This window comes from Trifolium pratense, linkage group LG4 (assembly GCF_020283565.1).
Source record: "Trifolium pratense cultivar HEN17-A07 linkage group LG4, ARS_RC_1.1, whole genome shotgun sequence".
NCBI lineage: Eukaryota > Viridiplantae > Streptophyta > Magnoliopsida > Fabales > Fabaceae > Trifolium > Trifolium pratense.
Window position 1 is genome coordinate 1,752,288 of NC_060062.1, and position 23,396 is coordinate 1,775,683.

General features: G+C 33.8%; 4 protein-coding genes and 1 long non-coding RNA gene across 7 annotated transcripts; 4 read left to right on the top strand and 1 right to left on the bottom strand.

Annotated features, from left to right (window-relative positions):
• Positions 1 to 2,390: 2,390 nt before the first annotated feature.
• On the bottom strand, positions 2,391 to 4,566 carry LOC123921170. Its single transcript, XR_006813968.1, has 3 exons — positions 4,085 to 4,566; positions 3,498 to 3,960; positions 2,391 to 3,073 (listed from the first exon to the last, which is right to left on the bottom strand). It is a non-coding gene; the product is annotated as an uncharacterized LOC123921170 (long non-coding RNA).
• A 2,397-nt stretch (positions 4,567 to 6,963) lies between these two features.
• LOC123921458 (cytochrome P450 71D10-like) lies at positions 6,964 to 16,868 on the top strand. Of its 2 annotated transcripts, XM_045974019.1 has the most exons (3): positions 6,964 to 7,295; positions 15,420 to 15,996; positions 16,171 to 16,868. In XM_045974019.1, the coding sequence occupies exons 1-3, from the start codon at positions 7,009 to 7,011 to the stop codon at positions 16,780 to 16,782; spliced, it is 1,476 nt and encodes a 491-aa protein (XP_045829975.1). In that variant the 5' UTR covers positions 6,964 to 7,008; the 3' UTR covers positions 16,783 to 16,868. The 2 variants fall into 2 exon arrangements, with proteins under 2 accessions (XP_045829975.1, XP_045829974.1); XM_045974018.1 differs by lacking the exon at positions 6,964 to 7,295 and having other exon boundaries at positions 14,994 to 15,996.
• Positions 10,624 to 14,465, top strand: LOC123921459 (cytochrome P450 71D10-like). Of its 2 annotated transcripts, none has more exons than XM_045974020.1 (3): positions 10,624 to 10,738; positions 11,675 to 12,609; positions 12,913 to 13,696. In XM_045974020.1, the coding sequence occupies exons 2-3, from the start codon at positions 11,713 to 11,715 to the stop codon at positions 13,522 to 13,524; spliced, it is 1,509 nt and encodes a 502-aa protein (XP_045829976.1). In that variant the 5' UTR covers positions 10,624 to 10,738; positions 11,675 to 11,712; the 3' UTR covers positions 13,525 to 13,696. The 2 variants fall into 2 exon arrangements, 1 of the variants encoding a protein (XP_045829976.1); XR_006814087.1 differs by lacking the exon at positions 10,624 to 10,738 and adding an exon at positions 14,030 to 14,465 and having other exon boundaries at positions 11,223 to 12,609; positions 12,913 to 13,605.
• A 1,528-nt stretch (positions 16,869 to 18,396) lies between the features above and the next one.
• LOC123921461 (cytochrome P450 71D10-like) lies at positions 18,397 to 20,375 on the top strand. Its single transcript, XM_045974021.1, has 2 exons — positions 18,397 to 19,493; positions 19,621 to 20,375. The coding sequence occupies exons 1-2, from the start codon at positions 18,606 to 18,608 to the stop codon at positions 20,230 to 20,232; spliced, it is 1,500 nt and encodes a 499-aa protein (XP_045829977.1). The 5' UTR covers positions 18,397 to 18,605; the 3' UTR covers positions 20,233 to 20,375.
• Positions 20,376 to 21,606: 1,231 nt separating this feature from the next.
• On the top strand, positions 21,607 to 23,286 carry LOC123919447 (cytochrome P450 71D10-like). The gene is made up of 2 exons (XM_045971366.1): positions 21,607 to 22,601; positions 22,687 to 23,286. Exons 1-2 carry the CDS (start codon positions 21,705 to 21,707, stop codon positions 23,269 to 23,271), a joined length of 1,482 nt encoding a protein of 493 aa, XP_045827322.1. The 5' UTR covers positions 21,607 to 21,704; the 3' UTR covers positions 23,272 to 23,286.
• Positions 23,287 to 23,396: the final 110 nt, after the last annotated feature.

Genomic DNA, 23,396 nt, shown 5'->3' on the forward strand with positions numbered 1-23,396 from the left:
ATATAGATTATTTTTATTTACATCTTCGATGTGATTTTTTTTGTTACCATAGTATAAGTATGAATTTTCCACCGCCATTTAACGGCGATTAATCTCTGTCAGAAAATATTTGAAGTATACAAAGTTAATTTTTTCCTCTCGGCCGAATTTTTTAATTTATAATACACTAATACCAAATATTTGTAGTATTAGAGTTGAGATTCAATTGAATATATATAACATATATATATGTATGTAAGAAAGGATGAGGGGGGGGCCTTGGCCACTGCTTGCCACCCCCCAGATCCGTCCCTGTCATCCTTATAAAACTGCATTATAAAATGATAATTACTTCTTATTAGATTTGATATTGGGTCTAACTTATCTCACAAAAGTTACTTTTCATTTTCTTTTTTGGAATAAATACCATAATTACTCTTTTCTCGTAAATATTGTTTTTTAGCAAAGTTATTTTTTGAGACATAATTGAGTCAGGGTAGATTAATATTTAATTGTTGTAGTTTATGTAAGCTTTAGTATATTATTACAGACCAATATTCTAAAATTATTAAATTACATTATATTCCTACAAGACCACTTTTGTAATTAAAATGAGTAAAACAAATGAGTAAAGGAACGTGAACCCAATTTTTTTTTTCATAACAATTTGATTCAATTCATAGAACATTTCAAAGTCTAAATTTGTGGATGCATACCAAATAATATTAAAAAACTAATTCATGAATTCTTAAAAGCATCAAGGCATATTTTCAAAAAAAAAAAAAAAAGCAACAAGGCATAAGAATATATTTTGGAGTATAGAGGAAACGACACAACATTATCAACTATTGTTCGATCAACTACTTCAAAATGTGTGGGAGTGTTGGAAGGGCTCATTGATTGCCTTGTTGTTGTGAAAGCTATCAAGTCGCATGAAAACGGAAGTTGAAAAGGGAGGTCTCTTGTTAAGAAGATTCATAGTTTATTAGCTTTAGATTGAGAAGTTGTATTTATCATTCCTACCATGAAATAAATCAATGCGCAAATACTTTACCTAACTATGGGTGCTCGATGGATACAAGAATTATTTACCTTTGTCCTAATAATATAAGTAACTTTGTTGCTTTTTGATCTATTGGGACACTATCCCACGTATAATATTTTTTCATTATATATATATATATATATATATATATATATATATATATATATATATATATATATATATATATATATATATATATATATATATATATATATATATATAAAATAATTACACATGAATGTAAATCTATAATAAAACATAACCATTCTTAAGAACACTATAAAATATTCTTCTAAATAAGGAAAAAAATAGATGATAAACAATCGAAAGAACTATAATAGTCTTCATTTGTCTTCAAAAAAATAAATAATAGTCCTCATTTATATTTATTAATATAAAAATAAAAATAATTACATCGTTGAGTGAAAACAAAAATACATTTTAAAAATATTTTTGGGAATATTATTCGTGTATATTTCATTTACTAGATTTTAACAATCCGATTAGAAAAAGACATTTCTAAAGCATTTCCACACACTAAAATACACATTGACTAATTGAAATTTAATACCGACTGCGAGAGTTAATATCTCTAGATGATGAAATCCATGAAAAACCTAAAATAAATTAGGGTCATGCTAAACAGTGCCCCTGGGGCACTAGTTAAGCATACTAAAAAAGGAAACAAATGATAAAGTTAATGATGAGAGAGAATAACTTTTCACATCATTAAAACATTGAATGCACAATTTACGAGATAAAACTTCTATATTTGTATCCTTAACTAGTGCCCCGGGGGCACTGTTTAGCATTTTCCAATAAATTAATATAATTTTAATTAATTTATCAATGTGAGATTTTTTTCATTTGAAAAATAGTATCACTAGTGCAGAAAGGGGATTCCACTACCGGCCAAATAGACTTTCCACTACTGGCCGCGGCCGGTAGTAAACACACTCGTCGTTGTAAGTCAATACTTTCCACGACGGGTCTTTTTATACCCGTCGTGGTATGTCAGGTTTCTACTGTATTATTAATTAAATTTATGTGGATTCCACGTCGGTTTTTACAAATACCCGTAGTGGTATGTATGAGATTCCACTACGGGTATTTACAATATCCGTAGTGGTATGTATGGTTTCCAGTTTTTTATTTAAGAATTGGGATTCCACTACGGGTATTTACACATATCCGTAGTGGTATGTATGGTGTTCCAGTTTTTTTTAAAGAATTGGGGATTCCACTACGGGTATTTACGCATATCCGTAGTGGTATGTATGGTTTCCAGTTTTTTTTTAAAGAAATGGGGATTCCACTACGGGTCATTACCTTTACCCGTAGTGGTATGCTTAGTTTTCACGTCTGTTTATTATAAATATCAGTAGTGGTATGTTAGTTTTATTTTTATATTTTTTCGTTTTTTTGTTGCTTCCTGTGCATTCAATGAGTATGCAGCAACATACAAATACAAGTAGTGATTCAATGAGTATATATTGTAAGGAAATGGATCATATAGCAAAATAGTAAATTTTCTATTGGATGTGAATGTAAAAATTACACCAAACACAAATCCTAATAGTAATACTACTGCAATTATGCAGAACAATCCCAAAAAAACTTAATTCAGTAGAGTCAAGAAACAAATGCATCATCAACTCTTAATTCATCATTTGAGACAAAACAACTTAGATATTCTTAGATAGGGAATGGTTGAGTTCTAAGGCTTATAATGTCTACATTACTTAGCTAAGAAGCATAAAATCTTAACAATTTGCTGGACACAGTGTTGTTCTTAATTATAATTTTGCATATCAACATTATTAGCTAGGTTAGTACAACACATTATCACAGAATATTAATCATGCATGATGAATATGTAGAAATGTTAAATGGCCTACACACATACAACATGCCCAAGGATATAATAAGGAAAAAAAAAATCATACCTCTTATATACACTATCATCAATGCACCATGAGCCTATATTTTTTGCAATCTTTCTCAATCTTCATCAAACACAAACCTTCAATACCAATCTGTACCTGAAATCTAGAAATAGAGTTGGATTATAATATAACATAAAATTGAAACACCCAACTAGTAATAATGTACAACAAGTGTAAATAGTAATGGAAAAAAAAGAACACAAAACTAAAAAAATATATAATTTTAGCATTGAGATAGAAGAAACCACACAGTAGATTAATCTTCATTGAGTTTTAAAAAAATTAAGCCTGCTACTGATAGCATTGCAAACAGCTACAAGACACTTTGGCATTTCATCAAACAGTTGGAGGACAGTTAAAAGCATTGTAAATGAATACCTATCAGGGCATTGGATTGTTGCGATACTATGGGTGATGGTCACAATATCACTAACAACTAAATTGAAAATGGCAGATAATGGAAGAAAAGCACAAGAATTAATCACATAAGTGGTAACCTTAAAATTGTGAATCAAGTGGAAATTTACCTGTAGCAACACACTACTAGATGCTCAGAATTATAAGAGGTAGTAGAATAACTTGTCATAACTTTGCTTTTTATTAATTAGAAATCAAGCAAGTACTATAAACTTTGTACAAGCAAATCCTTCAGAACTGCTAATGGCATACAATTTGGAGTTCATAAATCTAGTGAGCACACCCTGCAATCACACATAAACTTGATGCAAATAAGAACTTATGTCTCCAAGCTATAGACTAATCTATTTATGATCTAAAATCCACAAAAGTAAACACAGTAGATGTAGCCACGAAAACAAAAAATGCAGGGAACCAAATCACACAGTCAGGAAAGCAGAGAACCAAATCTCACAGCCAAAGACAAGGAAAAACGCAGAAAAAACAAGAAAAATAGCAGAGCGGACTACATAAGCTTTTGGAGGCATAAAATCGACACCACCTCCACACTGAGCCTACTACCACAAACCATCCCTGAGACATCACATATGAAATATATTAAAATGAAATATGATCGAGCATAAAATCGAGCATAAATACCAATATATCTCATACATCCTTGAGCGCATTCAACAGGAAACTCAATACCTATGCTTACCATGTAAACATCTCAAATCAATCTATGTGAAACAGCGACTGGGTTTATGATGAGAATCGAAGAAACGGCGGCTTGAGTTCAACGGTGATGAGAACTGAAGGTTGATGGAAGGGAATCGTTGACGGCGAACAAAAGGGAATCGAGGACGGGATGAAATCGTTGACAACGAATGAAAAAGGGGTCGGCCGTCTAGGGTTTGGAGAATGAAACCGAATCAAAACGAAGAGATTGGAGAATGATTGAAGAAATTGGGAATGATTGGATTCAATGAAGATGGCGCTTTGGGATTTTTAGGGATTTGGCGATTTGGGGCTTCGCATAAGGGATGAATGAAGAGGAATGAACAAATTAATTAATTAATGAACATTCCACTACCGGTGAATACCAAATCGGTAGTGAAATACAATTAAAACAAATTTCAACGTAATTACGACATTGCCACCGTGTCTACTTTCCACTACGGATTTAGCAAAGCCGGTAGTGAAATCCCTTGTCTCTGAACTTTCCACTACCGTTTTCAAAATATCAGTAGTGGAATCCTTTGGTCAAATGTATTTCACTACTGGTATTCACATACCGGTAGTGGTATCTCCAAACCAAAAGTCATTTTTCTACTAGTGTATATATAGTTTACCATTACTTTGTCTTAAGTTCTAGGCGGGGTGGGGGGAGGGAGAGGGAGAGAGAGAGAGAAAATTTATTAGCGTTGTTGAGCGGAGAACGAGTGATCATTTCCCATCGCACTATGCCTCAATAATATCCTTAAACATATATCGTATTTTTATACTCAAATAAATTAAATAAAATCAATCTTATAAACAATTGAAAAAAAAATAGACAACTCTATAAATAATATAAAATGAAAAATGGCATAGAAAACCTTCAAAAGAAAAAGGATATAAGCAAATAAATATGATTGAAAATGCCATTTGATGCTCATGTGTGGAGATTATTTTTTTGTGATACAGTGACAAAAAAAAGTAAGTTTGAGGATAGGAACGTGATCAAATAGATTGATATTCATTAAAAAAATAATATAGAATTAACAATTTTTGTTGTTGATGAAATCACTATAGAATCATGTAACGAAGATGAGAGAGAGACCATTTGATGCTCACGTGTGGAGATTGTTTCTTTGTGATACGGTAACAAAAAAAAGTAAGTTTGAGGATAGGAACGTGATCAAAGTAGGTTGATATTCACTAAAAAAAACAATATGAAATTAACAACTATTTTTTGTTGATGAAGTCCTGTAAGAGAGACGAGAGAGAGATAACGAGAATCTCTCAGTGATGTAGAATGAGAAACGGGAAGCACTTCGAGATTTTAATTTTAGCTACGGTTTAACCGTGGCTAACTATTTTCCGAAAATCTTTTTCAATCATTCCGGTTTGCAATTTTATCGGAAATTGTAAGCTAAATGTTCCGAAAAATGTTCAACTTTTCCACGATTTAATCGTGGCTAAATTTCATAACTCATTTTTTAAGTTTTTGATTTGTAACTTTGACTAAATATTGGGTAAAGTTAAATAATAAAAAGGATCAAATAAGAATATTGAATTGTTTGTAGTGATGGATTAAATGTAAACGCGGGAGGTTAATTTTTCCAAACATGATCCCTTATAGTTTGTCTAATATTAGCCCACAATATTTTTATTAAAAAATGATCAATAAGCAAATATGCATTTCTTCCACATAGATAAATTTTTTTCCGAATGCACGAGTCTTTAAACTAGTACTTATTCAAATCCACGTCTTGGGGATCGCGACCCCTTGTTTAATATCCTTGTAATCTTTTTTCTTTGGGGTTTAGTCGCTCTCTTTTTACCAAAAAAAAAAAACTAATACAATTTTTTTTTAACAAGCAAAACTAATACAAATTTTATTCAAAGGTCTTTGATCAACCACGTATAACTGTAATTAATTAGATGGATTGAGTGTGGGATTGGTAAGATAATTAGTGTGGGATTGTGAATCAATGACCAAGAAAAAAAGTATTACCTATAGTAGTCCTCCTAATCTGGACTCAAGACTAGGGATGTCAATGGATATTCATGGGCGCAGATAGTATAATATGTGTGTCCACTCCATTATATAAATATGATATCTATGGATTTTGAGGTATCCGTGGATATTAACAGACATCTATTTATGATAATTTTTTAAATTTTGTTTTTCTTTCTAATTATACCTAAAATTTCTAAAAAGAAGTAAAAAAAAATATTAACGCGTAATAATATTCATACATTTCACTTTCAATTTACAACAATGTCACCACATTTATTTTTCTTCTTTTACGAAAACTTAATATAATATTTATATATTTCTCTTTTAAAAAATAATATACATACATTTCTAACTAAAATAAAATTCATCATAAAGTTATGCGAAATATAAAAGCCTCTTTTATATTTAATAACTAAGGATATTTAAGTAATTTTTTATTTATTAGCGGGTATGAATATCCGCGGACGTGAATACCATTAAATCCGTATCCGTATCCTTTAAGTATCGAGTAATTAAAATATCAATTTATTTCATCCGTGAATATCTATTAAGTTATCCGCCCCGTATCCGTGACGGATTTTATCCGCGGATGCGGATATGGATATTTTTGTCATCCCTACTCAGGACCACCTTAGAATCAGGTTCATATATCTCCTAAGGTCTCTTAAGTGTAGTTTTAGTCGGTATTATTACATGGACCAAAGGTTGAATCTAAATTTTTCATTTCTCTATATTTAAAATGTGAGTTTATCTACTAGATATATATATTTTTTTAAATCAGGTCCATATTTGGGGACCATAAAATTGATATATAAAAACCCAAACCTAAAGTAACACACACATGCTACCATCTTTAGTTTCTCATGGATCAAGCTACCATCATAGAGTTTCACAACCCTTATTCTAAAATCACCTTCATGGTCTTCTTTATGTTCTTCTTGGTGCTACTCAAAATAGTTAAAAAATGGAGTAATAAAAATTCCAATGTCAATTTACCACCAGGACCATGGACATTGCCCCTCATAGGTAACATGCATCAGATTATTATGAGCAGCCCATTGCCCCATCACTGCTTCAAAAAATTGGCAGAGAAATATGGATCATTAATGCACCTAAAATTAGGAGAAGTAACATACATAATAGTCAGTTCACCAGAAATGGCCAAAGAGATTATGAAAACACATGACCTAACCTTTTGTGATAGGCCAAACCTTCTTTTATCCACAATACTTACTTATAATGCTACAGATATTGTATTTTCTACCTATGGAGAACATTGGAGGCAATTACGAAAGATATGCATTATAGAGCTATTAAGTGAAAAACGTGTCCAATCATTTAGGTCCATAAGAGAAGAAGAGGGTTCAACACTAGTTAAATCAATTTCTTCAAGGGAAGGATCAATTGTTAATCTCAATCATGAGATTTTCTCAATGATAGGTGGGATAACGACGCGAGCAGCTTTTGGGAAAAAGAGCATACATCAACAAGTGTTTAAATCAAAACTGAGTGAAGTAATAGGCCTATTGGGAGGATTTTGTATTTCGGATTTGTATCCTTCTATTAAAATGCTTCAAAGGGTGAACTTATCGAAGACTAAAATGGAAAAACTTCAAAGAGAGCTTGATATGATAATGCAAGACATCATCAATGATCACAAAAGTAGTCATAGAGAAGAAAACAAGGATGAAGATCTAGTTGATGTTCTTCTCAAGATTCAACAAGAAAATGATCACTCACAATATCCCTTGACTGACGACATTATTAAAGCTGTAATCCAGGTTAGTCTACAACCAAACATGCTAACACATTTACTTTCATATTATTTTCCATAATGGTTTAAAAATGTTCATGTGTTCAAAAGTACAAGTTCTCGGAGAAAAATCGAAGAGTATTTTGACTAATCATAGTATTTTGGATAGTACATCTAATTAATAACTTCTTTTTTCAGTTGTATTGTTTAAAAAATGCATGGATGGTTTATATAATAGATAATGTTAATCCATTTACAGGACATGTTTGCTGCTGGTATTGGAACATCGTCAGAGGTTGTGTTATGGGGGATGTCTGAGATGGTAAAGAATCCAAATGTAATGGAAGCAGCACAAGCTGAGGTAAGAAGAGTGTTTGATAAAAAGGGGTATGTTGATGAGACAGAGATGCACCAATTGATATACTTAAAGTCTGTCATCAAAGAAACATTGAGGTTGCATCCTCCTATTCCATTGTTGATTCCAAGAGAAAGTAGGAAGCGATGCCAAATCGATGGGTATGATATCCCAACTAAGACAAGGGTTGCTGTCAATGTTTGGGCGATTGGACGAGATCCAAAGTATTGGGTTGAAGCTGAGAGTTTTAAACCCGAGAGATTTATTAATAGCAAAATTAATTTTAAAGGTACAAACTTTGAATACATACCGTTTGGTGCTGGAAGAAGGATATGTCCAGGCATTACATTTGGCTTACCCAACGTCGAAATGCCTCTTGCTCAGTTACTTTACCACTTTGATTGGAAGCTTCCCAATAAAATGAAGAATGAAGAACTAGATATGACCGAGTTATTTGGGATTACATTACGAAGAAAACACGACCTATACTTGATTCCTTTTACTCGTCGTCTTTGATATGCATTGCCTAAGCAATAAGTTCAAAAGTATTTAAGTTTTCTCCCATGAAGAAGTATGATGTTCCTATAATAAAGTTTGTATTTGTAGGATTTATTACAACTAAGTTTACTATATGCTACAAACAAATAATTTGTCCTAAAAATGCCTATTTTAATTTCACTAGCCACCAAGAAATCTAAATCAATACCTGCTTCCTGTTCCAGCCACTATCTCTGACCACAAATCCCATAATTAAGGCACTCCAAGAGAGAACATCTTGCTCATGCATTTTAGCAAACATCTGGAGTGTAGAATTGAGAAAACCAAATTTTCACCAAAATTAATTTGAGAAACCAAACAATGTAACACTGTAGCAACCTATTCCATTGGTTTCACTATTTTACAACGAGTTTTGATTTTTGGGCCAGTAAAATAAAATCACTTATTTTCATTCCTACAAAAAAAAATTCTTCTGTTCATCCATAATGAGCAAAATTTTAACAATTTTTAACCATAATATGAACTTATATAGGTTTAACATGATATATAGAACATTTTAAATATAAAAATATCATAATATTCACAATAATCATGTCATGTCATGTAGACGATCTTGACATGAAGTACATTAGAAATGGAGTGAAAAGTCAATCTCAATATGATAAGATCAAATGCAAAAGTCATGACCCTCCGCGTAAATCTTGGACTTGTTGGACATTTCTAATATATTTGTCTATTAATTAACTTTGAAAAATAACACAATACAACTAATATATAATTTCTCTCATAATACTAGCAAAAAACACCAAAATTGTTAGGTTGGACGTCGTGATCCGGATTCAAATCAAAAATCTCACAATTATGTGAATTTAATTTTAATGGATTAATACTTCATCTAAGATCTAAAAAAAAAATGAATTTAATTTATATATATGTGTAATTACACATGAATCTATTTGATTGAAGACAATTTGAATGATTTGAAAATTAGAAATGATCGAGTTCTTAATATTGAACTTTAGATTTGATGGTGATTTAAAGTGAAATTTAAGAATTTTGTCCCATAAGTCCTAGCTCAACTGGCAAAAATGCTGAAATTATTAGGCTAGACGTCATGACCCGGATTCGAACCCGGGATCTCACAATTATATGTGAGTTTAATTTCAGTGGATTACCACTTCATCTAAGACCAACCAAAAAAAAGAAATTTAAGAATTTTTATCGTAATTTTAATATGTGGTATGCAAACCCTTTAATTTGTTTAGGGCTTCTTGATATGCTTTTTTTAGCACTCTTAATGGAGCCATTTTCTGATACGGAAGAGGGCGCCTCAGCTCGACATTCTATCCCAAGGATTTCACATTGGTCCCTTAAAGAAAAAAAGGTCTGAATAGGTCCCTTAAAGACATCTTCGTTAATCAATTTGGTCCTTTCCGTCCATTTTTTCGAGGATCATACTGATTAACGAAGATGTCTTTGAGGGACCAAACTGATTAACGGAGATGACTTTAAGGGACCTATTCGGACTTTTATTTTCTTTAAGGGACCTATTCGGTCATTTTTTTCTTTAAGCGACCAATGTAAAACCAAAAATGTCTTTAAGGACCATTTTACTAATTAAGCCTATTTTTTATTATATATGGTTCCTTGATTTATTAAAAAAAAAAAGGCACATGACGTGTTGAGTGTGATTAATTGGTGCAATAATGGAAAAGAATAATTCTTCCATTGTTGCTTATTTTATCTTGCTAATTAATCATGGACACTCTAGCCTCGTGAATCATGTTAATATTAATATTGGTCAGTGTAGTTGATGGTCAGCAAATCCGTCATTGAGTAATTCACAGAGGGAGGTTTGTACTTGTAGGCGCTTTGATACTTAAGTCAGTTCAGAGTTGAAAGACACAAATATGAGAGTTAGGTTAGAATGAATTGAGTATCTGGCATTAAGGCCCACCTGATATGAGTGTGTGACCACATGTAATTTCTTTGGTCTAAAGACAATGTAAGAATATCTCGTCTTTAGCATACCTTCATCTAGACTATGTGTGTGTTTGGTTCTGAGTTAGATATAATTGATTTTGACAAAATTGAGTTTGACATAATTGATTTTAGTTAAAAGTGAGTTTGACAAAATTGATTTATGTTTGGATATTTTAATATTAAAGTGATTCTTAGCAATTTATAATGTTTGGATAGTTTGAATTAAAATTGCTTTTAAATGTCTAATTACCAAAATGGGTTTTCAATTCTATTTATAACTTTGTCAAAAAAAAAAATCTATTTATAACTAATAAATTTTTTTAAAACCAATGGTCAACATTAAAAGAATTACATTTGAAAAAAAAGAAGAATTACATTTGAAAACATTATCACAAAAATATCGGCACTGAAAATTATTTAATGTTATGTAACTTTTGTTTTATGTTTTTCTACTTTTTTTAGATAAATAATATTTTGTTTTATTCATTATCAATAAAATATTGCTAAATAAATGTATTGTTGAGTAAAAACATTTGACTTATTAAACAAAAAAATGAATACAATGGGCCTTCAGAACAAAACGAGCCCATTTCTCATCTTCCCTAACCTAAAGATTTGTTGTCACTGTAGCGCACATGAAAACTAATCGCAGGAGGAAGAACAGAAAAAATTTGCAGCAAGAATACTGAACCAGGAAGAAGAATAGTTACAATTATATCAAGAAAGAAGACTAGTTATGGCTATTTTGAATGGCAATAGAGGAATAAAGTGAAGATGTGTCACTGTCATCCAACATTAAAACTTGAATTCGCGTTAGATCTAACGCAGAAGCTCCGATTTTTGGCTTCAGTCAGACTCGCGTTTTGGCTCTAAACGTAGATCTACAAATTCACGTTTGAGTTTGTCCAAACATCACAGGAAAAGCTGGAATCGCGTTTGGGGGGGAAAACTCGCGTTTGGAGCGTTTTGACGCGGAACCAAACAGACGCTATATATATTCTAGTTTAGTTCCTCCAGGATAAAGCTACAATCATGGTGCTTCACAACCCTTTTTCCAATATCACCTTAATGGCCTCCTTTCTCTTCATCTTGGTGTTATTCAGAATAGTTAAAAGATGGAGGTGTAACAATTCCACCATCAATTTACCACCAGGACCATGGACACTACCCTTCATAGGAAACATACATCAGGTAATCAGTAGCTCATTGCCTCATCACTGCTTCAAAGATTTGGCAGATAAATATGGACCCTTAATGCACCTAAAACTAGGAGAGGTATCATACATAATAGTTAGTTCACCAGAAATGGCCAAAGAGATTATGAAAACAAATGACCTTACCTTTTGTGATAGGCCAAACCTTTTTTTGTCCACAATACTTAGTTACAATGCTACTGATATTGCCTTCTCTACATACGGAGAATATTGGAGGCAACTACGAAAGTTATGTGTTATAGAGCTATTAAGTGTGAAGCGTGTTCAATCATTTAGGTATGTAAGAGAAGAAGAAGTTTTGAATCTTGTTAAATCAATATCTGCAAGTGAAGGATCAGTTGTTAATCTCACTCAAAAGATTTTTTCAACGACATATGGGATAACAGCGCGGACAGCTTTTGGTAAAAGGAATATACATCAAGAAGCGTTCAAATTAGCAATGGAGGAAGCTTTGAGCCTGTTGGGAGGAGTTTGTATTGTTGATTTGTATCCTTCTATTAAAATACTTCGAAGGGTGAGTAGGGCGAAGACCAAACTTGAAAAGGCTCAAAGAGCTCTGGATATGATATTGCAAGACATCATCGATGATCATAAAAGAAGTCGTAGAGAAGAAAGCAAGGATGAAGATCTAGTTGATGTTCTTCTTAATATTCAACAAGAAAATTATCACTCACAGCATCCCTTGACCGATGATAATTTGAAAGCAGTCATCCAGGTTAGTCTAAAATCAAACATGTTAACAAGTCTATTATAACAATCATAGTACTCCCTTTGTGACATTTTATAAACAAATTTCACATGTTTAGGTTCATTGCATAATTAATGTATCTGAGCTGTATTATAATCCAGATACATTAATTATGCAATGAACTTAGAAAGGTGAAATTTACATATAAAATGTCACGTAGGGAGTATTTTGGGGAGAACATTAAATTAATAACTTATTTTTGTTGTGTTGTATGAAAGAAAATGCATTCTGGGTTAGATAATAGATAATGTTATGTTAATTCATTTACAGGACTTGTTCACTGGTGGTGGCGAAACATCGCCAGGGGCTGTATTATGGGGAATGTCTGAGATGGTAAAAAACCCAAAAGTGATGGAAGAAGCACATGCTGAGGTAAGAAGAGTTTTTGATGGAAAGGGTTTTGTGGACGAGACAGAATTACACCAATTGATATACTTAAAGTCTGTCATCAAAGAAACTATGAGGCTACATCCTACCCTACCACTGTTAGTTCCAAGAGAAAGTAGAGAGAGATGCCAAATCAATGGATATGAGATCCCAGCAAAGACTAGGGTCATGGTTAACGCTTGGGCTATTGGAAGAGATCCAAAGTATTGGGTTGAAGCTGAGAGTTTTAAACCTGAAAGGTTTGTAAATAGCCCTATTGATTTCAAAGGCACAAACTTTGAATATATACCATTTGGTGCGGGAAGGAGGATCTGTCCTGGCATTGAATTTGCCATATCCATCGTTGAACTACCTCTTGCTCAGTTACTTTACCACTTTGATTGGAAACTTCCCAATGGAATGAAGAATGAAGAACTTGATATGACTGAGTCATTTGGGATTACTGTAGGAAGAAAACAGGATCTATGTTTGATTCCAATTACTCGTCGTACTTAATACATATGTTGCCTAAAAATACATGTTAACAAGTGTTAAATTTGCTTATACTATTTCAGTATTTGGCAATTGGAGAATATTTTGATATAATGTATGATGCTCCTAATATGCAATTGTAAAAGGTTGAAGTATGGTTGTACAATGTTGTATGAAGAATGATTCTAACTTCTAAGTAATCAATTTCACATGAGGAACAACTTTGTTTCACATACTAGTTATGAAATTTAAGTCTTCCTATCTATTACTGTCAATAAATTCAAAATAAATAGCGTGAGCCCCTCCAAATTTAGTCATCTGGACGCCGAGAATAAATAGTGTTTCCTACTTGTCCAGATTGATAAATTTGGAGGGATGTGGGTTTTAAGAACACAGTCAGAGATAAATAGGGTTTCGGGAGAAAAGTGTAGGTTTGTGAAAGTAGAACAAGGGTGGGATTTGAAAAGTGAGAACTCGGGGCTTGGGAATGTGAGATGCGCGTTATAGCTTCATAAAAGCATGATGGTGGTTGCACAGACACATTGGAGGAACTGTCGTGATCACACATTGGAGACACATTGACAGATTTCAAGTCTCCGGTAATTGGAATAGCTTATGGAAAGTTAAAGCACCTCCAAAGATTCAACAATTCTTGTACAGAATGTTTACCAACGCGAACCAGACTGCATTATTGTCAAGTGAAGTGTTCCATAATTTTTCTGATCAGCTCTGCAGAGACTGTAAATGACTGGCACATTTTATTCGGCCACGGGACAAGCAGAAATTATTGAGAGAGGGCGCGGACTGTCACGGATTCTGCAGAAGCGTCTGCAAAGTTGTTCGAATGTAAAAGATGTTCTAAAGAATGTGTGTAGTAAGGACAATAGGATAGGTGTTGGCTGGACATGTTCCTATGGTTGTGTCGGTGTTGTGGAATAATAGGAATAATTGGCTTTGGAGAAGCATACCAAGGGTTAAAATAAAAAGTATGAGTAAAATATTATGTACCAATAAATATATTGTCAACTATTTTACCTTAGAATCACCTATAGTAGTCCCCCTAACATGGACTTAGCTAGGACCACCTTAGAATCAGGTCCATATATCTCATATGTGTAGTTTTAGTTGTTAAACTACTAGCGACATTTTTTACGGGGACTGGAGTTTGAATCTCAGATTTTTTACTTCTCCACGTTTAGATTGAGTGTGGGATTGGTAGGATAATGAGTGTAGGATTGTGAATGAATGACTAAGAAAAAATATATTACATATAGTAGTCCCCTTAATATGGACTTAGGACCACCTTAGAATCAAGTCCATATATCTCATAAGTGTAGTTTTTGTTGGTAGTAACTACCAAAGACATTGTTAAAGGGACCGAAATTTGAATCTCAGATTTTTTTACTTCTTCACATTTAAAGTGTGTTTTATTTTTTCTTGACACAATTAAAGTGTGCGTCTAACTATTAGACTATTAAAAAAAAGAAATTAAGGTCCATATTAGGTGACCCTAAAATTGATATATAAAGAACCAAAACCTAAAGTAATACACACATATGCTACCATCTTTAGTTTCTCATGGATCAAGCTACCATAATAGAGTTTCACAAAACCTTTTCGAAAACCACCTTCATGGCCTTCTTTATCTTCCTATTGGTGCTACTCAAAATAGTTAAAAAAAGGAGTAATAATAGTTCCAATGTCAATTTACCACCAGGACCATGGACATTGCCTTTCATAGGAAACATGCATCAGATTATTATGAGCAGTTCATGGCCCCATCACTGCTTCAAAAAATTGGCAGAGAAATATGGACCCTTAATGCACCTAAAATTAGGAGAAGTATCATTCCTAATAGTTACTTCACCAACAATGGCAAAAGAGGTTATGAAAACACATGACCTCCGTTTTTGTGATAGGCCAAACCTTCTTTTGTCCACAATATGGAGTTACAACAATACTGATATTATATTCTCTCCATATGGAGAATATTGGAGGCAATTACGAAAGATATGCGTTATAGAGCTGTTAAGTGAAAAACGTGTCCAATCATTTAGGTCCATAAGAGAAGAAGAGGGTTCAATACTAGTTAAATCAATTTCTTCAAGTGAAGGATCAATTGTTAATCTCAATCATAAGATTTCCTCAATGATAAGTGGGATAACAACGCGAGCAGCTTTTGGGAAAAAGAGCATACATCAACAAGTGTTTAAATCAAAAATGAGTGAAGTAATAGCCCTATCGGGAGGATTTTGTATTGTTGATTTGTATCCTTCTATTAAAATGCTTCAAAGGGTGAGTTCGGCGAAGACTAAAATGGAAAAAATTCAAAGAGAGCTTGATATGATATTGCAAGACATCATCAATGATCACAAAAGTAATCATAGAGAAGAAAGCAAGGATGAAGATCTAGTTGATGTTCTTCTCAAAATTCAACAAGAAAATGATCCCTCACAACATCCCTTGACTGATGATGGTATTAAATCAGTCATTCTGGTTAGTCTACAACCAAACCAAACATATTAACACATTTATTTTCATATTTTCGATACTTATTTAAAAATGTGCATATGTTTAGAAGTAAGAGTTTTTTTGAGAAAACTGAAGGTGTATTGTATAAAAACAGCATGCAGGTTTATATAATAGATAGTACTGTTAATCCATTTACAGGACATATATGCTGCTGGTACTGAAACATCGTCAGAGGTTATATTATGGGCGATGTCTGAGATGGTAAAGAACCCAAAAGTAATGGAAGTAGCACAATCTGAGGTAAGAAGAGTGTTTGATAAAAAGGGGTATGTGGATGAGACAGAGTTGCACCAATTGATATACTTAAAGTCTGTCATCAAAGAGACGCTGAGATTGCATCCTGTTGTACCATTGTTGCTTCCGAGAGAATGTAGGGAGCGATGCCAAATCAATGGGTACGATATTCCGGTCAAGACAAGGGTTGCTGTCAATGTTTGGGCGATTGGACGAGATCAAAGGTATTGGGTTGAAGCTGAGAGTTTTAAACCCGAGAGATTTGTTAACAGCGAATTTAATTTTAAAGGTACAAACTTTGAATACATACCATTTGGTGCTGGAAGGAGGATATGTCCTGGCATTACATTTGGCTTACCCAACGTTGAATTGCCTCTTGCTCAGTTACTTTACCACTTTGATTGGAAGCTTCCCAATAAAATGAAGAATGAAGAACTAGATATGACAGAGTCATTTGGGGCTACATTACGAAGAAAACATGACCTATGCTTGATTCCTTTTACTCGTCATCTTTGACATGTGTTGCCTAATTAGCAAGCAAGTTCACAAAGCATTTAAGTTTTCGTATACTACTTTCAACGTTTAGTAATTGAACAATGGCTGTGATGAAAGCAAGCAAATACATAGTAATTTATAGTAATTTTCAGTTACTGATAGCATAAATGATTTTTTATAATAAATTTTTAGTTACTGATAATTGAATTTTGGTTTCTTAGTTATGTATGATCTTTAAAGCCTATAAACTTCTTGTTTGTTCTGAAAAAAAAACAACATTTTTTGTCAGTTTGTAGTTTATTATACGAGGGGGATTAACTTTGATTTGACTAAATATTATTTGCCTACTTTATTAATTGACTTGTGTGGGTCCCTCCAAATTTACTCATCTGGACGCGAGAATAAATAGTGTTTTTCACTCGTCCAGATTGATAAATTCGGAGGGATGTGGGTTTTAAGAACACAGGGTTTTGGGAGAAAAGTGCATGATTATGAAGGTGAGAAAGCGGGGCTTGGGAAAGTGACATGCATGTTATTATAGCTTCATAAAAGTTGTGGTTGCACAGAAATGTGGCAGGAACTGTCGTGATCAAAGAACAAAGACAGTTTTGAGGGAGATGTCGCAGGTTTGGTGTCACAAAGTACAAAGTTTCTTGGTTGCAAAACTTCTCAAAGCTAGGAATTTCCTTAACTCTTGAATTGCCGTAGATGGCGGATTGGGAGATGGGTAGCAAAATTAGTGTGATGTCTTATTCGTGGTTGCGTTCCCTGCGTTATGGATGCACACTACTCAAATTCAAGGTGTGTTTAACATATTGACCAATTGATGATTATAGGTGAAAAGAGGTGGGGTGCACATATGATTCGGTCTATGTTTTACGGATCAGATTGCTACTGAAATCCTTGCAGTATCTCTCCTTGATTCAGTTTAGGAGGATTCGTTGGTGTTGAGTAAGGATCAGAATGGGATATATTCGGTTAAGTCCGGATATAATAAAAACATGCGGAATTGGGGATGCTTTGACAGATTTCAAGTCTCCGGTAATTGGAATAGCTTATGAAAATTAAAGCACCTCCAAAGACTTGACATTTCTCTTGTAGCGCATTGTAGAAAATCTTTACCAATGCAAACTAGACTGCAGCATCTTGAAGTGCAGTGTCCGATAATTTGTCTGATATTCTCTGCAAAGGTTGAAGATGACTGGCACGTTTTATTCGACTGTTGGACAAGCAGAAATTGGTGGGCGGCAGGACTGTCACAGATTCGGCAGCAGCGTCTGCAAAATTGCGGAATATAATAGGAATAATTGGCTTTGGAATGCGGAAAAAAATTCTTCTACTCATATTGTTGATCATGGTTCCATAATGTGGCAAGATTGGAATAAAGTTCACGAAAATCAGAATAGCAGCAGATTTAGTTTGGGGCTGATGGTTCTGCATTTGGACAAGTGCATGCTGCATTTGATATGTTGAAGTGCGATTTCGAACATATAATTCTACCCTTCTTAGAACTTAGTTGTGTAAGATTGGTAATTTTCGGCAAGCAATATATGGCTGCATTGAGAATATGACATAAAATATGTGTAAAATCCAAAAAATATTTAGCCTAAACAAATGGAATATGACTCGGCCTAAAAAATTATTCTCATGGTTGGTGCATGAGAGAAAAAGTATTCTTATCAATATTCTGCTTTAGAACGTGTATCTTTATGTTTATGTTTATGATAATGTTGGATTAATTTTATAATAGTACTTGTATTGTATTAATTATCATGTCTGCATTGTCAAGATTATCAAGTGAGTTTTTTATTCTTCTTTAGTTCCTCATAGATCAAGCTACTATCATGGAAATTCACAATAATTTTTCTTTTATTATTACCTTCATTTCCTCCTTTCTCTTCCTTTTGGTGCTATTCAAAATAGTTACAAGATGGAGTGATATCAATTTACCACCAGGACCATGGAAATTGCCCTTCATAGGAAACATACACCAGATTATCAGCAGCTCACTGCCTCATCGCCGCTTCCAAAATCTGGCCAAGAAATATGGACCTTTAATGCACCTAAAATTAGGAGAGGTATCATACTTAATAGTTAGTTCACCAGAAATGGCGAAAGAGATTATGAAAACACATGATATCAACTTTTGTGATAGGCCAAACCTTCTTTTGTCAACACTATGGAGTTACAATGCTACGGATATAGTCTTCGGTACATACGGAGAACACTGGAGACAACTCAAAAAGATATGCGTTGTTGAGCTATTAAGTGAAAAACGCGTTCAATCATTTAGGTCCATAAGAAAAGAAGAGGTGTCGAATCTTGTTAAATCAATATTTGAAAGTGAAGGTTCTGTTGTTAATTTCACTCAAAAGATTATCTCATTGACAAATGGGATTACAGCGCGTGCAGCTTTTGGAAAAAGGAATAGACATGAAAAAGTGTTCATATCAGCAATGGAGGAAATATTAAGACTATTTGGAGGATTTTGTATTGCAGATTTGTATCCGTCTATTAAAATGCTTCAAATGTTGAGTTTGTCGAAGAACCAACTTGTAAAACTTCAAAGAGAGTTTGATATCATAATGCAAGACATTATTGATGACCACAAATGCAGTCACAAGGAAGCAGGCAAGGAAGATGATCTAGTAGATGTTCTTCTCGAGATTCAACGAGAAAATGATCGCTCACAACATGTCTTGACCGATGAAAATATAAAATCAATCATCCAGGTTAGTCTACAACCAAACATGTTAGTTTATCTCAAAATTTAAAGACTTAATTTTTCCGTTGCGTTGTAGGGAAGAAAATGCATGCTGGTTTAGATAATAGATAGTGTTAACTTTAATCCGTTTGTAGGACATGTTCGCTGCTGGTACAGAACCATCGTCACAGGTTGTGCTATGGGGGATGTCTGAGATGGTAAAGAATCCAAAGGTAATGGAAGAAGCACAAGCCGAGGTAAGACGAGTGTTTGATAAAAAGGGGCATGTAGATGAGACAGAGATGCACCAATTGATATACTTAAAGAATGTCGTCAAAGAAACACTGAGGTTGCATCCTACTGCGCCGTTGTTAGTTCCAAGAGAAAGTAGGGAGACATGCCAAATCAATGGTTATGTTATCCCAGCTAAGACAAGGGTCTTGGTCAATGCTTGGGCTATTGGAAGAGATCCAAGGTATTGGGATGATGCTGAGAGTTTTAAACCCGAGAGGTTTTTTAATAGTCCGATTGATTTTAAAGGCACGGACTTTGAATACATACCATTTGGTGCGGGAAGGAGGATGTGTCCAGGCATTGCATTTGGCTTGCCTAACGTTGATCTGCCTCTTGCTCAGTTACTTTACTACTTCGATTGGAAGCTTCCCAATAAAATGAAGAATGAAGAATTAGATATGACGGAGCTATTTGGACTTGGTGTAGGAAGAAAACATGACCTATGCTTAATTCCTATTACTCGTCGTCCTTAATATATGTATTTGCCTAAACAAAAAATTGAAATTTACAGGTGTTTAATTTTTTCATAGTACTTTCAGCAATTAGCTATTGGAGAATGATTGTGATAAAGGTAGCAAATACCATTAATTTATCCCAATAATGTGTACAAGTACAATGTTCCTAATAATGGTATGATAGTTATGAAATCCAAGTGATCTTCCTTTCTGTTACTGTTAGTAATTTCACAATAAAAGACTATATAAACTACACTATTTATCCATCATAGTAGAATCTCAGTTTGTGCAAACATGGCCGAATGATGCAGTTCCTGATGTAGTTGCAATGCGGCGATACATGTGACTCAAGATCTAAACTCAATTTCTATGCGATTCCGTTGCAGAGGCTACCACATCTGCAATATTGCGGCTGTAATTGCAGATATGTACCACAATTTGAAACTTTGGCATAGACAACCTCATGTTGACCAAATCCAAACTCATTTGCTATATTATGAAATGCAAAATCAAGAAACTTGTGCAATCCATACAACTAGCTAACTCTTGTCCATCAACTTATCCTTTCACAAAACAAAAAAATCCAAAATTTCTAATTTCTTTACACAATCCAACAGAACAGGCACAAGTGATGCCTAATAATTCAGTACAATAAGTTTTAGAGTTAATCAAGGTTAAGACACAGGACCCTAAAAACGGCATTAATAACAATTTTTATGTTTTGAGGGTTAGAGGTCCTTTCCCTTAACTTTTTGTTTATGGAAATTCGGTATTCAGCTTAATGACTAACTAATCTGAGAGATTAATCTCACCGTCCACTAGCAGGATTCACTTACCTTTTCCGTTATTATCACCTCTAAATTCATATTTTATTCTTGCAACATCCAAATTGCATGTGCATTACAATTCTATAGTGTTTGTGTTAATGCACTTATCTTTTTAGTGCTTACCTCTATCTAATGGACCTATATCTGTCTTCAACATCCTCTCCACCAAGATATACTAAATAGTAAATACTATGAAGACAACTAGTGCTCTAGCAACTATAACTTAAACAATATTCTACACAGGTATATGCCTTGTCAAGTGTCTACAAATTAATAGAAAGTAGCATATATAATAATTGAATATACATGTTAACTATTACTATTAAATGTCAAGAAAAGCTTTTTGCAGTCTTTACCTCATTTATAATTAAACATGACAAGGAAACAACTAGCCAAACTAAAGTGGTCATGGTCATGGCACTTCTAGTCCTTTTCTTTGGATCATGATGGATCATCCATGATACCTGTCATTGTACTATGCATTAGAAAGTATACCTTTATGTTAATATTGTATTGTATTGATTTTATATTAGTATTTGTATTGTATTAGTTAACATGTCTGCATTATCTTGAAATGCAGGTGATCATTTAGAGTACTATTTTGCAGAGATAACTTGATCATCAAGGCATTCTTTTTTAGTTCCTCTAGATCAAGATACCATCATGGATCTTCAGAACCCTTTTTCTAATATAACCTTTATGGCTTCCTTTCTCTTCCTCTTGGCATTGTTCAAAATAGTTACAAGATGGAGTTGCAAAAATTCCACTACCAATTTGCCACCAGGACCATGGACACTGCCCCTCATAGGAAACATACACCAAATTATCAGCAACTCATTCCCTCATCACTGTTTAAAAAAATTGGCAGAGAAATATGGACCTTTGATGTACCTAAAACTTGGTGAGGTACCATACATAGTAGTTAGTTCACCATCAATGGCCAAAGAGATTATGAAAACACATGACCTTAGCTTTTGTGATAGGCCAAACCTTCTTTTGTCCACAATATTTAGTTACAATGCTACTGATATTATATTCTCTATATATGGAGAACATTGGAGGCAACTACGAAAGATATGTGTTATAGAGCTATTAAGCGTAAAGCGTGTCCAATCATTTAGGTCCATAAGAGAAGAAGAGGTGTCAGATCTTGTCAAATCAATATCTGCAAGTGAAGGATCAGTTGTTAATCTCACTCATAAGATTTTCGCAATGACATATGGGATAACAGCGCGTGCGGCTTTTGGTAAAAAGAGCAAACACCAACAAGCGTTCAAATCAGCGTTACAGGAAATAGTATTTTTGTTGGGAGGAAATTGTATTGTTGATTTGTATCCTTCTATTAAAATGCTTCAAAGGGTGAGTTGGGCGAAGATCAAAATGGAAAAACTTCACAAAGAGATTGATATGATTTTGCAAGACATCATCGACGATCACAAAAGAGTTCAAAATGAAGAAACCAAGGATGAAGATATAGTAGATGCTCTTCTCAAGATTCAACAGGAAAATGATCACTCACAACATCCCTTGACTGATGACAGTATGAAATCAATCATCCAGGTTAATTAGTCTACAACCATAAAATTTAGCACTTTTATTTCGCGATTTAAAAGCTAGCTTATAATGTTAATTCATTGATTTGTAGGACATGTTTGCTGCCGGTACTGAAACATCGTCAGGGGTTGTGTTATGGGTGATGTCTGAGATAGTAAAGAATCCAAAGGTAATGGAAGAAGCACAAGCTGAAGTAAGAAGAGTATTTGATAAAAAGGGGTATGCGGACGAGACAGAGATGCACCAATTGATTTATTTAAAGTCTGTCATCAAAGAAACATTTAGGTTGCATCCTATTATACCATTGTTAGTTCCAAGAGAAAGTAGGGAGAGGTGTCAAATCGATGGCTATGAGATCCCGGCTAAGACAAGGGTTATTGTCAATGCTTGGGCCATTGGAAGAGATCCGAAATATTGGATTGAACCTGAGAGTTTTAAACCTGAGAGGTTTGTCGATAGCCTAATTGATTTCAAAGGCACGGACTTTGAATTCATACCATTTGGTGCCGGAAGAAGAATGTGTCCGGGCCTAGCATTTGCCTTACCCAATATTGAGTTGCCACTTGCTATGTTACTTTACCATTTTGATTGGAAACTGCCCAACGAAATGAAGAATGAAGAACTAAATATGACCGAGTACACAAAGTATTTAATTTCATGTTTGAATAAATTCTAACTATGATTCTAAACATTAATTTAAATTTTTGATATACTTATGAGGTAGTAATAATCAAGCAAAAAAGTGACTCAAAACAATATTGAATATACAACCTGAATACATGTGCAAATTCTGGAACTGAA